The 16,338-nt window shown below is 39.7% G+C and overlaps 1 protein-coding gene across 1 annotated transcript in view; it reads left to right on the top strand.

The window, feature by feature from the left end:
* qsox1 (quiescin Q6 sulfhydryl oxidase 1) overlaps positions 1–16,338 on the top strand; it is a 146,328-nt gene that overhangs the window by 60,165 nt on the left and 69,825 nt on the right. Inside the window, exons 4-5 of the mRNA XM_073063617.1 lie at positions 5,006–5,111; positions 9,612–9,702. Of these exons, the coding sequence (XP_072919718.1) occupies positions 5,006–5,111; positions 9,612–9,702 (197 nt within the window). The remainder of the gene's footprint in view (positions 1–5,005; positions 5,112–9,611; positions 9,703–16,338) is intronic.

Below are 16,338 nucleotides of genomic sequence, written 5' to 3'. Positions count from 1 at the left end.
ACATTCGAAAGAAAAGTTTGAAGTGTCATGTTACTGATGTCAGGGAAATTAACATTATCGGCTGTTCAGAAATCATCCCAATTCTCTGTGTCTTCAAGGGAATGTATGTCTCAAGTCTCTCTGTGGGATGAAGTTGAAAATAAAGACCTAACTTTAAAAGGAGAACACAAGGTTGATGACAGGAAGAAATTCCTGTACATACGATCAGGGAAATCTGAAGTAGCGTTAACCCAACATCTTTGGACAGCTGGGAGTTAAAATATTTCAAACTGTGATTTGATGGATTGTTGATAGGTTTAATTGTTTACAGAACAAAAGCAGATAACTATTAAGTCAATGGAAAACAGACTCCAGTACTTCATAGCAGCAAACACAAAATGCTGGAAGAACTCAGCAGGTCAGGTATTATCTACAGAAATGAATTAACAGCAGAGGTTTTGGGTGGAGACTCTTCTTCAGGAGCGGAAAGGAAGGGAGAAGACAGCAGAATACAAAGGTGGAGGAGGCGGAAGAAGGATAGTTAGAATGTGATAGGTGAAGCCAGGTGGGTAGGGAAGATAAAGGGCTGAAGGAAAAGGAATCTGATAGGAGAGGAGGGTGGATCATAGGAGATGTGTGGCTATTGTAGCGATCTGCTGTTCCAGTAATTCACTTATTTCATTGATCTATTGTAAGACTTGTACAGTCTGTTTAGAGATTCCCCTTTGCAAAATGCAGAATATTTGCTCATAAATTTGATTTAGAATAGATGACTAAATGAAAAACATGATCATATGAATTGTGGCTTGAAAGTTCAATACCTAATCTGCAGCAAATAATCTGACTGGATGAAGCTATAGGTGAGATTATTCACATACTTTGAGAGCAAGGAGGTGAAATGGGGAAGTATTTACTTTTCATCACCCAGTAATCCTGTTGTATGGTGCATGGTATGATCAGGATTGTTTCTGTTCAACCACTTCCCTCCTCTTCCCTTCCCAAACTTTGCTCCCACCACTGTGCAATCATAAAGATCTTCAATACTAAACAAAGCTATTGCTTAGTATTCAAACCTAAAGTTAGATGTCAAATCCCATAGAGCAGTTCAGAGCCACTGGTTAAAAAATGTGGACAAGGTAGATTTTCTAAGTATGGAAGCTGTAGGAAATTGTAGATTTTATAAGCAAGGAAAGAATAGAATTCCAACTAATTTAATTTTTAATTTAAAATTTTAATTTTTATATGTTTAAATATGATGAGAATTCTCACTCATCCTTTACGTTAGAACGTTGTGAGTTCAAATTGCACTTTAAGCAATGGAGTGCAAAGCTTTGGCTGTCATTATTGTGCAGTATTTTGAGAGACCTGCCTTCTTGGGTACAATACTCCATTAGGACTACACATGTAGGAAAGGAAGGTAGGGGTTCAGGGCAAGTAACTAGGTGCTAACCAAACCAAATAATCTGATCGCTTATCTTGGGTCTTCGTTTGTATCAATTGGCTTCCACTTTTCCTGCATCACAACAGTGCCTGTACTTCAGAAAGGAGCTCGTGCATAGTAAAACATCGTGGAACATCTTGAGACTGTAACAAGTGTTGTGTACATGCAGTTTCTTTATCTTTTGTGAAATGGGAAGAAGTGAACTGTGATGGCTTTAGAAACTATATAGGTACTAACTTGGACTTGAAACGTGGTCAGATTTTCATCATTGGAACTCACATTGGAAGGCTACGAGGTAACTGCTAGAAAATGGTATCAGCATTTAATAGACACAATTCTCAGCAGGGAACCAGAGGGCCAAATGGCCTGCTTGTGTCCTGCATGGTTTGATAAGTTGACCAGCTTTTTCTTGAAACCTGCTTAAGAGATGGTGAAAGTAGCTGGAAGATTGCCGGATAACTGGGACAATCTTAAAACCTTGACTGAATCCACATCTTACAGACATTCAAATACAACCAAAGGTCCCAAGATAAAGGGATAAAGCATGAAGCTATTGAAAGAGGGTGGTTCCTCTGCTGGTTACTCAAGCTTTCCAATGATGTGTTCAATCAATTCATCTCCTCGTTGTGCAAGTAGTTCATGATATTATTGGTGCAATGTTATTTACTCAGTGGAGTATTCTAATTTGGAGGAATAATATATTTATTTTGAAGTGCTGCTGATTGGACTCTCCATAAAGTTTGCTGAGGGAGTGGTTCGACTATACCAAACTTTATTTGCTAAATGAGCCAATCTCATATGAACATAAGAAATAGGAGCAGGAGTAGGCCATCTGGCCCATCGAGCCTGCTCCGCCTTTCAATGAGATCATGACTGATCTGGCAATGGACTCAACCTGCCGTTTCCCCATAACCCTTAATTACCCAACAATGCAAATCTATCCAACCTTGTCTTAAATATATTTACTGAGGTAGCCTCCACTGCTTAAGCGGGCAGAGAACGCCACAGATTTACCACTCTCTGTGAAAAGCAGTTCCTCTCATCTCCATCCTAAATCTACTCCCCCGAATCTTGAGGCTATGTCCCCTAGTTCTAGTCTCACCTACCAATGGAAACAACTTTTCTGTCTCTTATTCATCCCTTTCATAATTGTGTATGTTTCTATAAGATCTCCTCAGTACTTCACTCATTGTCAGGACTTTGCATGGCTGGTTTTCTTGATCCTGTGAGCAATACAGGGACCTCTCCTGGAATTGCAGATCTTTATTATGATGTACATATGCCTCCAGTGCAATAGACCACCTGTATCTCAAGCAAAGGGGAAAATGATGGGAGATGATTGGGAAAGAAATAGGAAAAGACTGGTCTCCTATTTCTTGAGGACATCCAGATCCTGCACTCTGGTCTCATTGAATCTGCAAGGAGGATAGGTCTCCATGCATTGTAGAGTTGCCAGGACATCCAGAAAGGGACGTGTATTCTTTCTTAGCCATACACACACATTAAAAGTCAAGTCAGTAAACATTAATCAGCATCCCCACTTTTTTCCAACCCAGGGACATTTGAAGGACTTGCCATCTGAGCTAATTGTAGCACAGTATAGAACTTCAAGACAAGTCCAAGGGGTATTAGTCTATCTTCTGAAGAAAGGATGGTTATTGTTTTTAGGGGCTAGAATCCAATTTCCATTACAACGTAACACATGATTAACTAATCTTAAATCCTGCTTTCTTGTCCCTGAATCTTGCATGAAATACATGTGAGCCAAGAATTTTTAGAATTCCACGCTTCCAGACAAGGGATTAAGTTCATTAAAGTGAAATCTGCTTGATTTACTGTGAATGCAGATCAGACGCTGGCATCAAAGGAATGCTGGCTCTGTTTATCTGGCAGTCAGACGTAAACTTGTTGTGCCCCAAAAGCAGGGTCCTGTGGATCTACACAGGAAGAACCAGGGACCTGTTGGAAGGTTTTCTTCTTACCCCAGCATGCAACCACAAGCCCATTATCAGAATCAGAAACAGGCTTATTATCACCAGCATGTGTCGTGAAAGTTGTTAGCTTAGCAGCAATGCAAAACATGATGAAGAAAAAAGGTAAATTAATTACAGTAAGTGTATATCAAATAGAGTAAAAATAGTGCAAAAAACAGTGCTTATTTATATACCCTTATACAGAAAGAAAGAAAAATAGATAGATAAAAGAGTGATATAGTGTTCATGGGTGCAATGTCCATTTCGGAATCTTATGGAGCAGGGGAAGAAGCTGTCCCTGAATCACTGAGTGTTCTAGTTAAGACCATAGGACAGTAATACATAGGAGCAGAATTAGGCCATTTGGCCCATTTGATCATGGCTGTTTCACTTTCCCTCTCAACCCCATTCTTCTGCCTTCTCCCCATAACCTTTGATACCCTTATAACTAAGTACATACCCACTTATGCTTTAAATATACCCAACTACTTATCCTCCACAGCAATCTGTAGCAAAGAATTCACAGATTGACTACCTTCTGTCTAACAAAATTCGTCTAATCTGTGTTTTAAAGGGACGCCTTTCTAGTCTGAAGCTATGCTGTCAGTTCTGACATGCCCCCACTATAGGAAACATCCTCTCCTTGTCCGCTCTTTCTGGGCCTTTCAATATTCAGTACATTTCAATCAGATGCCACCTCATTCTTCTAACTCCAGTGATACAGGCCCAGACCCAATCAAACACTACTCATACATTAACCATTTCATTCCTGTAATTATGCTTGTAAACCTCTTCCAGGCCTTCTCCAATGCCAGCACATTCTTTCTTGAATATAGGGCCCAAAACTGCTCACAGTTCTCCAAATATGGTCTGACAAAAGCCTTATAAGACCTCTTTGCTTTTATTTTCTAGTCCTCTTCAATTGTTACGCCTTTGGTTCAATGCTCTTGTTTCTCATCACCTGATTCAAGTGCGTCCAATGTAAAGGGAGAGACTGAGGGAAGCTCTTGCTTAAGTATTAAAGTGTGAACTGCAGACGATCTCTGCAGTTCTACACAGGAAACTATTTGACTGTGAATCTTCAGCATGCTTTATGGGATATAATCATTGGGAACTAGCTAAATGGGACGTGGTGAAGTTCAAATTCTAACTGGGACACTGCAGGCTGCAACCTGAGAGAAGCAGCACTGTCATCTACCTAGGTCTGTGCCTACGCACTCAGTCTTTATCAATGGACACCCCCGCGTTTGTATCAACAAATGCAATACTCTATTTAGTATTGATACTCAAGTTCAGATAAAACACCCATACAAGTCAGCTGAATTTCCAAGGGGGATATTGCTGTGGAAAAAATTTGGAAAATTATTTCAAGCACAATTCATTTTATTGAGCTCATTATGTTGGCATAGATGGAGGAACTATGGTGCACACACTGGAAAATCCTAGCCAATCTTTGATAAAGTAGATGCAAAGCAAGAGAACCCATTTGTTTGTGAATCCAGCAGTTGTCCCATTCTTAAAACTGTGTTCCTTTGAAGTACCTGGGTGGCTGTCATTATCATGCCTTAGTTACTAATACTTGTCTGACTCCACTCTCTATCTGTCCCGGCAGGTCCTGAGCGCAGTGTGTCATTTCTGCGTCATTACTTTATTAATCACCTGGAGGCACACAACGAGAATGAGTGGCCCCCAGCATGTCCTCCACTAGAACCAACCAGGTAAGCACACTCTGAATTAAAGTTATGGGATTGTTGTCACGCCTCGCTGTCAGGTTTGGGTAAGCATGCCCAACGAGGGTCAGCATTCGGAAAGAAAACAGATGGTAAGCTGCAACAGCACATTAGTGCAAAGGGTCTTATTTAATGCCAGGTGAAAAAAAAACATTTACAAATAGACAAATTAAAACAAACTCAAACAAATATACAGAAGCTTTCTCTATGACACACTTTGATTTTAACTTTGCAATATAACTATTCACCAAACCTCAAATCCAAACTGAGAGTTTAAATGTACCTGCACAGGGTGTAGTGCAACTGCTTCCATTAACCCAGGCATTATTTTAGGATGCCCCAAACTGTCCCTTGGGTCTTTTGGGGCTGTTCTGCTGTTAAAAACTGATGTAATTGTGTGAGTGAAAATAAATGAAACAGTTTGGAATGCCTGTGTTTAGAATCCTTAATTTTATGAGTTATAAACCAGTAGAGCACATTAACTGAAGAGATTGTTTTGATTAGCCAGGCTGGTGATTGTTTTACTTTTGGGGTGTATAAATGGTGAACTTCCACAGAACAGGAAGACAAAGTGTGTGAACTACTGGTTTAGTGATCATTATAGAATGTCTCTCTGATGATTCTTGCTCATTCCCCTCTCCCTCCCCCTTTTCCCAACCATGATTTCCATCTCCCTGCTTCTTCCCACTCTCGGTCACAATAGAGACCCAAATTGGACTCAGGGTTATCACCACTCACATGTCATGATTTTTTTTGCAGCAGCCGTACAGTACAATACATAAAATTACTACAAAAGTCTTCGACACCATAGTTATATATCTGTGAATAAGAACTTTGCATAGTATTTTATGCATCAGGTACATTTGATAGTTTGCTCCTTCTTATTTAATGGAACAAAGTTTTGGGGATCAATTTAATGCTCTACAAAAGAGCATGATAACTTTGGGAAGTAATTAAGAATATACTGACACTCAGGCATCAAAGAAAGAAAGGAGGGCCTATTTGAGGGAAGGTGAGGAGTTTACATCAGACTTGAAGTATGGGAAGTTATTTTCAGAATGCTCGTGTGTTCAAGTTGATAAAGTTTATTTGTGACTTGTCTGGCTTCTGAGTCAAAGAAATACTGGTGTTGTGAGCAGTGGTGTGAGAGATGGCTCTTATGTTTAGAAAATGTGGTGAACAAAATTAGTTTCAATCTATCATTGTCCTAATAACATCATAGCTTGAGAATTGAATGTCAGCTACAGAACTCTGAAAGAAACTTTTGCTTGTCTGTGCTTTCATAATGTTAAATGGTTTTGCTGAATGAAGAAGCAGAGATTGATGTTTTAATAAATGGTGGTCACCTCTTTGGGGTCAAAGTTCAAGAAAGTGTCAGATAGCAAATACATCTTCCTCTAACATGATCTGAAGGTGGTTGTGTCACATTATAAATCCAGTAAAGAAGTTTCAGCTCTTTTATATCTGTTGGTTAGGTTAGGTGACGTCAATACACCCTCTCTTTGCTTAAGGACAGAACTTAAGAAAAGAAAGGTAATAATAAAGGCATGTATGAATAACAGGGTAATGTTTGGACCTTTGCCTTCCATGAACTAACATTGATTCTAGCCTATTGTCTGCTAAAACTGAAAAGTCTTATGTGGAGCACGTGTAGTTGCTTTGTGATGGTACTGGGTGTGTTGACTGAAGTTTTAAACTCAAAGTTTTTAAGCCCTATCCACTACAGATAGCTATGAATACCATCACTGAAGGGAGGATGTACTATAGCTACATATTTTTTTGAAGACTAGTTCTAGTGCTTCAGTTTTCTCCACATCCCAAAGACATAGTGTTCAGTAGATTAATTGGTCATTGTAAATTGTTCTGTGATTAGATTAGGGTTAAATTGAAGGTTGTGTGGTGGCACTGCTCAAAGGGCCAGTAGGGCCTATTCCGCACTGTATCTCAATAAATAAAAAATAAATAAAATACTTCGCTTCCCTGTTAATGGCAATTTTAGTGCCAAGCCCCACTATTTGAGTGGTGGGCCCCTCCTCTCTACCAAGGAAGAAGTACTTCCAGCCAACAAAGCAGTTTGAACACAGTTTATTTGTTTTTAGTGATACACATTGAAATTTAGATAAAATTCTTAAAACACATTTAAATCTCAGATCAGATCTCTATCTTATAAAAGATTTACAAATTTAAAATGATTTCTAAAACACAAGTGATTTCCGAAACATGGGTACAATTCCTGTAAGCCTAAAAGGCATTCCAACGAGTTGAAGATGAATGAGTCATCTGTTACAGAAATTAAAAGCAAAGGAATTGATTCCAGATCACCCCATCTTTCTGTCATGCTTCTTGTTGTCCTTGAACATTCCTAACAGGCCTGACTACTCTCTTTTGCCAGGATGGCTTCACACGAATGTGACATTTTTGAGGTAACTTTTCACAGAGATGGTCTAAATGCTTCTGGGGACAGATATCCCAGACCCCACAATTAATGCTGTGAATGCTGACACTCTGAGCGCACAAACCTTCCAACTATTCATAGATCAGCTGGTTGATGTTCTAAGTAATAGTATCACTCTCACCTACAAGCTTCCTTGAACTAAATAATTTAGCCAATGTCTGGTTTGATGCAAGCCAGTTAACATAACCCCATTGTTTTGCACTGCATCTCTTGAGCACCCAGCCCTGTGCTGTGGGTCAGCAGCATGTGCTCTATAGTCAGTGCTGTTTGTTTGCAAAGCTGTCCTTTTAACTTCATACTGATTATTGCTTGCTATTTGCATTAATAATTGAGGACTGGCTCCCCTTTATGACAAGAAACTGTGCAAAGAATATTGATTTGATGTGTAACTTACTGGAAAACAACTCTTTTATCTTTAGAAGCTCACAGCCGCAGTGATAGAAAGCTGAGCTTAGCAAAAAGAAGGCATCCAGGCCTGGACAGTGAATATCAATAACGCTTTTTTTTTAAGTGAGATGTCTAGAACCTGTAATCACATTAAACTAAGAGATGGCTATTCAATCCAAAGAATAGGAGAAACTTCCCCACCCAGAGATCAATGAATCACTGGGCCCACGCAACTGACCTAACCCAACTTTGACAGATCCCACTGACCGAAACTGGAAAGGTGGTTAGTGTGGGAAGCAGGAATGGATCTGCCACATTTTTCTCAGTATGTGGATGTCCTTCTGTGGATTGTGGAGCATGGAATTATTTAAATATATCCAGTGACTGGCTTATAAATGCCACTTAGCAAGTACATCATAAAAGCAACAGTGGCAAGCTGTTAACAAGGTAAGTACAGTCAGCCCTCCTTATCCGCAGATTCCGCATGTGCGAATTCAACCAATCACAAAAACCCGGAAGTGCTCTTCCAGCACTTGTTGTTCGAGCATGTACAGATTTTTTTTTCTTGTCATTATTCCCTAACAATGCAGTATAACAACCATTTTACATAGCATTTACATTGTATTAGGTATTATAAGTAATCTAGAGATGATTTTAAAGTATATGGGAGGATGTGAGTGGGTTATCGTGCATCGGGATGGAAAAAAATCGGAAGTTCTCTTACTAAGTAAGTCGGAACAGGTACATCCGGTATTATTTTGCGTCAGTTAGTCAAACGTTTGTCTTAGTATATATTTTACCTTTCTATGCATATAAAACACTTAAGAATGTATGTTTCAGTGCTTGGCTCGGGAACGGAAGTTCTCGGGACTCGGGACAGATCACCATGGAGTGCGCTGTCCACCGTGCCGGGTTGTTGTGGCGGATCAAAAACCCAAAACCCAATAATTAAACCGCTTTGTTGCTTAGCAATAATTGTAGCTTTTGTCAGGGTAGAGCCTTTCTCACTTTATCCTTTAAAATTGTTCCAATCGTTGAGTGACGTAGCCTAACGCTTTTCCAATGACCGATGGCGTTTCACCTCTGTCCGATTGCTTTATTATTTCCACTTTAGTTTCAATAATGATTATTTTTGTGAACAGAAACACTGCGCATTCAGAGCTCTGGTGCCAGGCCCTAATGTCCACTGCACTGCGACAGGTTAAATAAGGGCTGAGGTTCCACTGGGTTCTAAGGTCCACCGTATTGAGGCAGGTTGTATAAGGGACTTGCGTATCTGCGAATTTTGGTATCCGCGAGGGGTCCCGGAACCAATCTACAGACTGTAATATATTGACTATCTTAGCCAGAGATTTAAATATGCCTTGCATACCTCCACAAAACCTTGTTAAGAACACACTGGGAATTTTAAGTGCATTTTTGGTCTCCAGTATGATTCTTCTAAAAAATATTTAATGATTTGCATGGACGAGAAGGGCTGAGATGGCCTGTTTCCGTGCTGTAATTGTTATATGGTTATATGATTTGTGGCAAATTGGATTAGTACCTTTCCAATTTCTATCATCTTGCAACATTAATTTTCTTCAGACCATCTTAATGCAGAAGGAAATTACTCATCTGTATATTTTCTCTTCCCCCAAATACAGTATGGCAGAGGTTCAGAGTTTCTTTGCTGTCAATGATGTTCGGTATCTAGCACTGATCTTTGAAGAGGAAAACTCATACATTGGCCGAGAGGTAAGAAGAGCCCTGTTACCTTTTCACTTCCTCTGGTGCTGCACACATTTTATCTGTCCTTACTCTGTTCTTAATTAATATTATTTACTGATCACCAGCTCAGCTGCCCTTGTGTGCCTGCCCATTATGCTATTGAACAGTGCAGCTAAAGGCCCTGGGGCCGTTTATGAAACAGTTGAGTAATAAGGCATCAGGAGCTGTATAACACCACAAATTCAACACAGCTTTCAATATAGCATGTCACAGAGGTCTTCTAATTGGGGATTTTGAGACTAGCAACATTAAATTTATCTTTCCATCAGGATGAGAATGTCAGTTTGGGGGGGATTTGAGTTACTTTGTTATGCAACATACAATGTACTAAAGCAGGTCCATTCCTTGTAATAATGATAATGCTCCATTTTAACTGCCCCACACCCAATTTTGTTCCCTGAGCCATTGCAAATTACAGCCAATCCTGACCCTTCATTCACTCACATCCTAGTCACCCAAGATCTGAAAGATATGCAAGGGCATTTAAGAATCAACCACATTGTTGTGGGTCTTATGTCAGAAATAAGATAGGGGAAGGAGGACAGGAAAAGAGAATCCACTACCAAAACTGTAACTGCATTGCCTGTAAATAATTCTTCATCAATTGGTCTAAATTCATAATGTGTAGTGTCAGACTGTTATCAATAAAAAAAAATTGTTTGGAACATATACAACATAGTAAAGAATCAAGACAGGCGATTAAAATTTGGGATTGTATTGATTCCATGATTGACAAAATAGTGGAGCCAATTCAATGGTCCACATGCCTCCAAAATAAACTAGGAATTGTATTGACTGAGATTAGGCTATAGATTTAATGACCACACAGTTTATGTTAATCCAACCAATGCATATCAGATCATTGTTGTAATAATCCAGCCGCCCCTTAGCTTCTTAGGGTACTAGAATAATGAGAAGTAAACTGTTGGGGTTTTTGCTTCCAAAGGGATTGTTACATTGTGAATTTTATATCTGAGCCATTAGAAAAATCAGAAGGCAGCCATCAGGAGACTTGCATTGGAAGTAAGGTCAGGTACATGGTTTAGATATGATGATCTAGCCCCCAGTAATGGCCCATTACAGCTGAGTGTGCTTGTAATGGGAACAAGGGTCAGTGGGGGGAAGTAAGATTCAACTGGCCTCCATTAGACTTCAGAGGTGTGGGCCTTCAAGGAGGGAGAACATCAAGGTGTACGGCTGCAGAACCAGATATTGTCTGGTTACTCATGGCATAGACATGTTTCGTGTTTTCTTTTTGACAGGATGAGGAAGCAGATGACTTTCCAAGTGGCAGTGTTCTATTTACTGTACATGGGTGAGACCTTTCAATGGTTATGTACCCCACACTCCCTTTAAACTTAACAGGTTAACTAAAATATTATTATGTATCATCTTTAAATAGAAAAAAGGAACTTAAAGTGTGTTGGAACGATCATGCAATAGTGCCCAGCAGTCCAGAAAATCTGCTCGTTCAGCAGCGCTGAAGTTGTAAGTGTGTCAGATTAACAGAGTTTTGCTCTATAAAGCTTCCCCTTTGGTGTGTCTAAAGTAGTCGTCACGTTCTTGGGACAGCTGGTGAAGTGCAGTTATCCATCACTTAGGACAATCATCATTCAGGACATGCTCTCTTCTCAGTACTAACGTCAGGAAGGAGGTACAGAAATTGATGACCCACAGTCAATGATTCAGAAACAGTTCCTTCCCCACCACCATCAAATTTCTGAATTGTCCAGAAACACTACCTTCTTATTCCATATTTCACACTTTTTTTTTGTAATTTATTGTAGTTGGTATTTCTTTGCACTGTATTGCTACTGTAAAGTAACATCTTTCATATCATATGTCAAAGAAAATAAACTTGCTTCAGGTGATGTCTGAATCAGGGAGGAGAGCCCACAGAGCCCACTGCTTTATTCTTACCCCAAACCCCTCACCTGGGAGATTTTGAAATCCCAATCTCTTTCCTGAAATATTAAAAATACACATCATCAGTTAGTTATGGAATCTTTTGTATATAGTAGGCAACTAGTGCTGTTCCCTTCTCATCCTTCAGTAAGTGTCTAATGACAGAGGGTTAACATTCTGCATTGTGAGAAAATGCTATCGCCAATTGTGCTTGACATTATCAGGAGTCAATCTAACATTGGTTTTGGGTATAATCTGGAATTTGATGAAATGTAGGGGAGATTAATGTGTATTTTCAAATAAAATCTGTCTGCTTTTTGGAATTAATGTCCTTCTAAATGTGACATTCAGTCCTTTTTGTTGAAATTATGTCCTTGTTAAATCATGACAGAACAGAACAGGGGACCATTTACAAGCAATCTTTCTTGGATGAAAGAAAGACAATTCCATCGTGTTCTGAAGCAGGTTATTGAAATTAGATGAAGTGCTAGTGGCTTCCCATCTGTTATTTGTGTTAGGCATAGAGAGAGAAATTTGAGGTGAGTACTGTATCAGCCTAACTATGGGGAGGGGGGTGACTTAATAGAAACAGATTTCATATGTACCACCTTTACTTTTGATTTGATTTTGCATTGCTGAAGAGTAGTTTTATAAGAGTACAACCTTAACTCTCCAAGTGGATTGAAAAATGTTAGGTGCATTTTATATATAGAAACTGAAGACTATGCTCCTTGATGTAAGATATGTGTTGGCCATGAAACATGGGATTGTTGACCCAAGACAATCCAATTGTTTAGTTGTAACAGTAACAGTGTAGCAGGGAGGGAAAATAAATTAGCCACAGTCAAATGGCCAAGAAGATTCGATGGGCCAAATAGTCTAATTCTATTCCTATGTCATATTGGAAGGCCAACCGCATATTGGAAGGCCTAGATGGAGTAAACATGGAGACAATGTTTACAATAGTGGGAAAGTCCAGGACCTGAGAGCTCAACCTCAGAATACAAAGATGTTCAAAGTTCAAAATAAATTATTATCAAAGTAAATGCCTGTCACCATAAACAACCTTGAGAATCATTTTCTTATAAGCATTCACAGTAAATACAAAGAACCACAAAAGAATCAATGAAATACCATAAACAACAAGAAGGACAAACTAACAACGTGCAAAAGACAATAAACTGTGCAAATACAGAAAGAAAAAACACAACGTAATAAATCAATCAGCAAGCAAGCAATAAACATCGAGAATATGGGATGAAAGGTCCTTGAAAGTCAGTTTATAGGTTGTGGGAAAAATCCAGTGTTGGGGTGAGTGAATTTGAGTGAAGTTATCCCCACTGGTTCAAGAGCCTGATGGTTGAGGGGTAATAACTGTTCCTGAACATGGTGGTGTGGGTCCAGAGGCTCCTGTATCTCCTTTCTGATGGTTGAGGGGTAATAACTGTTCCTGAACATGGTGGTGTGGGTCCAGAGGCTCCTGTATCTCCTTTCTGAAGGCAGCAGCACGAGGAGCGCATGGCATGGATGGCGGGTGTTCTTGATGATGGATGTTGCTTTCCTGCGACAGCGACCCTTGTAGATGTGCTCAGTGGTGGGGAAGGCATTTTGAGAGCATCACTAAGTTGTGGCTAAAAGAAGATCATTGTTAGGAGCTTAATATCCAAGGATGCACACTATTGAAAGGACAGTCAGGTAGACTCAGGGGTTGGGATGATTTTTTTGGTAAAAAATTGAAATCAAACACTTAGAAAGAGGTAAGACAGGAATATGTAGAAACCTTATGGGTAGAGTTAAGAAACTGGAAGGGTAAAAAGACCATGATGGTAGTTACATACAGGACTGCAAATAGTAGCCTGGCTGTGGGCTACAAATTACATCTGGAGATAGAAAAGCCATGTAAAAAGGGCAATAATGCAATAATCATGGGAGATTTCAATATGCATATAGATTGGTAAAATTAGATTGGTGCTGGATCCCAAGAGAGGGAATTCATAGAATGCCAAGGGATGGCTTTTAGAGCAAGTTGGGATTGAGCCTACTACGGGAAAGGCAATTCTGGATTGGGTGTTATGTATGGATTCGATTTGGGAGTTTAAGGTAAAGGATCCTTACTACAGTTTGAGAGGAAGAAGACAAAGTCAGATGTATTAGTGTAACGGTAGGGTAAAGGGAGGCGTTACAGAGGAGCTGGCCAAAGTTGATTGGAAGCGTACACCAGCAGGGATGATGGCAGAACAATGGTAGGAGTTTCTGGGGACATTTCAGAAGGTGCAAGACAGATATATCCGAAAGTTGAATAAGTATTCTAAAGGGTGGATGACAAGGGAAGTCAAAGACAGCATAAAAGAAAAGGAGAGGGCATACAATATAGCAAAAATTAATGGGAAGTTAGAGGATTCGGAAGACTTTAAAAACCAACAGAAGGCAAACAAAACAACCATAAGGAGAGAAAAGATAAATATGAAGGAATGTTAGCCAATAAAATTAAAGAAGATTCCAAAAGATTTTTCAATCTGTTAAGAGTAAAAGAGTGGTTAGAGTGGATATCGGACTGCTGGAAAGTGATGCTGGAGAGGGAACAAGGAAATGGCAAACAAACTTGAGTATTTTGCGTCAGATTTCATTGTGTAAAAAAACTAACTGTATGCCAGAAATTTGAGAGCATCAGGGAACAGAAATGAGTGAAGTTGCTGTCTCCAAGGAGGAGGTTTTGGGAAGATGGTGTTGAAGAAGCAGGGTGTCTGCAGAAGGGCTCAGACAGATAGGGAGAAAGGACAAAGAAGTGGCAGATGTAATATAGTGCAGAGAAGTCATGGTAGAAGGAACAAACTATTGTCTAAACGGGAATATATTTCAAAAATCAGAGGTGTAAAGTGACTTTGGAGTCCTTGTACAGGATTCCCTAAAGGTTATCGTACAGCTTGAATTTGTGGTTTAAAAAAAAAAGGCAAATGCAATGTTAGCATTCATTTTGAGAGGACTACAATATAAGAGCAAAGATGTCATGCTGAGGCTTCATAAGGCATTGTTCAGACCATACTGCGAGCATTGTGAGCAGCTTTGAGCCCCTTATCTAAGAAAAGATGTTCTGGCATTGAAGAGGGTCCAGGGGAGGGTTCACGAGAATGATTCTGGGAGTGAAGGGTTGACATATGAGGAGCATTTGATGGCTCTGGGCTTGTACTCAATGGTGTTTTGAAGATGATGAGGGGGGATTTAATTGAAACCTATTGAATATTGAATGGCCTAGATAGAGTGGATGTGGAGAGGGTGCTTCTTATAGTCGGTGAGTCTAGGAGCAGAGGGCACAGCCTCAAAATAGTGGCCTTTGGAATGCAGATGAGGAGGAATTTCTTTAGCCAGAGGGTAGTGAATCTATGGAATTCATTGCTACAGAAGGCTGTGGAGGTTAAGTCATTGAGTATATTTAAAGCAAAGGTTTATAGTTTCTTGATTAGTCAGGGCATCAAAGGTTGTGGGAATAAGACAGGAGAATGGAATTGAGAGAGATAACAACAGCCATGATGGAATGGAGGAGCATGTGGGCTGCGGGGCCTAATTCTGCTCCTATGTCCTGTAGTCTAATGGAGAGTGAAGCATGTGTAGCAAATGAAGCGGGCAACTCTAGAGTGCAGAAAAGCCATTGCTGAGTGGGGAAGCATGAGGGCTGGAAAGCATAACTGCATGACTCTAATGCAAGAGTGTTGGGTCTTGTTGGAAGACAGATGGGCTGAGAATGTGCATCAGTACATGGGATTGTGATATTCTGGCAGTATTGCGGTGAATACCCTAGAAGCATTGGCACATGTAGATGTATGCGTTCAAATAAAAAAGGGGCAATCACTTTAGGATTGCACTATAGCCAGCATGATTTGCAAAACCAAATGTGTAAACCAGTAAGATGTAAAGCGATAATGGGTGATCTTAACTTTCCCAATATTGACGGAGCTGCCTTAGTGTAATTGGCCTAAATGGGATAAAATTTGTTCAGTTCATCTTGGAAAGGTTTCTAATACGCTATGTAAAGGGTCCTGCTAGGGAGAGAGCTGTACTTGACTTTATTTTAAAGAATGAGGTCTAAGTGTCTGTGGGGGAACTATATGCGACAGTGGCCACAATTTGTAAGCTTAAAGGTACACATGGAAATGGATAAGACTGGTTTCAAGAGTTAAGGTCTTAACTTGAGGAAGGTCAGAGTTCAAAAGCATAAATCAGTACCTGGTGAAAATAGATTAGGAGCAGCTGGTAGAGGGGAAAATAGCATCTGATAAACAGTAGACATTTAAAAGTGAAATGGTAAGAGTTTAGTGTCAGCATGTTTCTGTAAGGGTAAGAAACAAAAATGGTAACATTATAGAACATTTGGTTAAGAAAGTAAGTTGAGGATTTGATCAGTAAAAAGAGGAAGTGCATGTCAGGCATAGGAAATAGTTATTAAGTAACTTCTTTAGGTCTGTAGGGAATATAGGCAAGCTCTTAAAGCAGAATTTATCTATTTATGTTTATTTATTTATTGAGATAGACTGTGGAATAGGCCCTTCGAGCTGCACTGCCCAGCAACCCCGATTTAACTCTAGCCCTATCACAGAACAATTTATAATGACCAATTAACCTACCAACCAGTATTGTCTTTGGATTGTGTGAAGAAACGCAGATGGTCATCGGGAGGATGTATAAACTCCCCGCAGACAGTAA

This window comes from Hemitrygon akajei, chromosome 12 (genome assembly GCF_048418815.1).
Source record: "Hemitrygon akajei chromosome 12, sHemAka1.3, whole genome shotgun sequence".
Lineage (NCBI taxonomy): Eukaryota > Metazoa > Chordata > Chondrichthyes > Myliobatiformes > Dasyatidae > Hemitrygon > Hemitrygon akajei.
The sequence above is the reverse complement of the archived record's forward strand: the minus strand, read 5'-3'. Positions and strand labels throughout refer to the sequence as shown.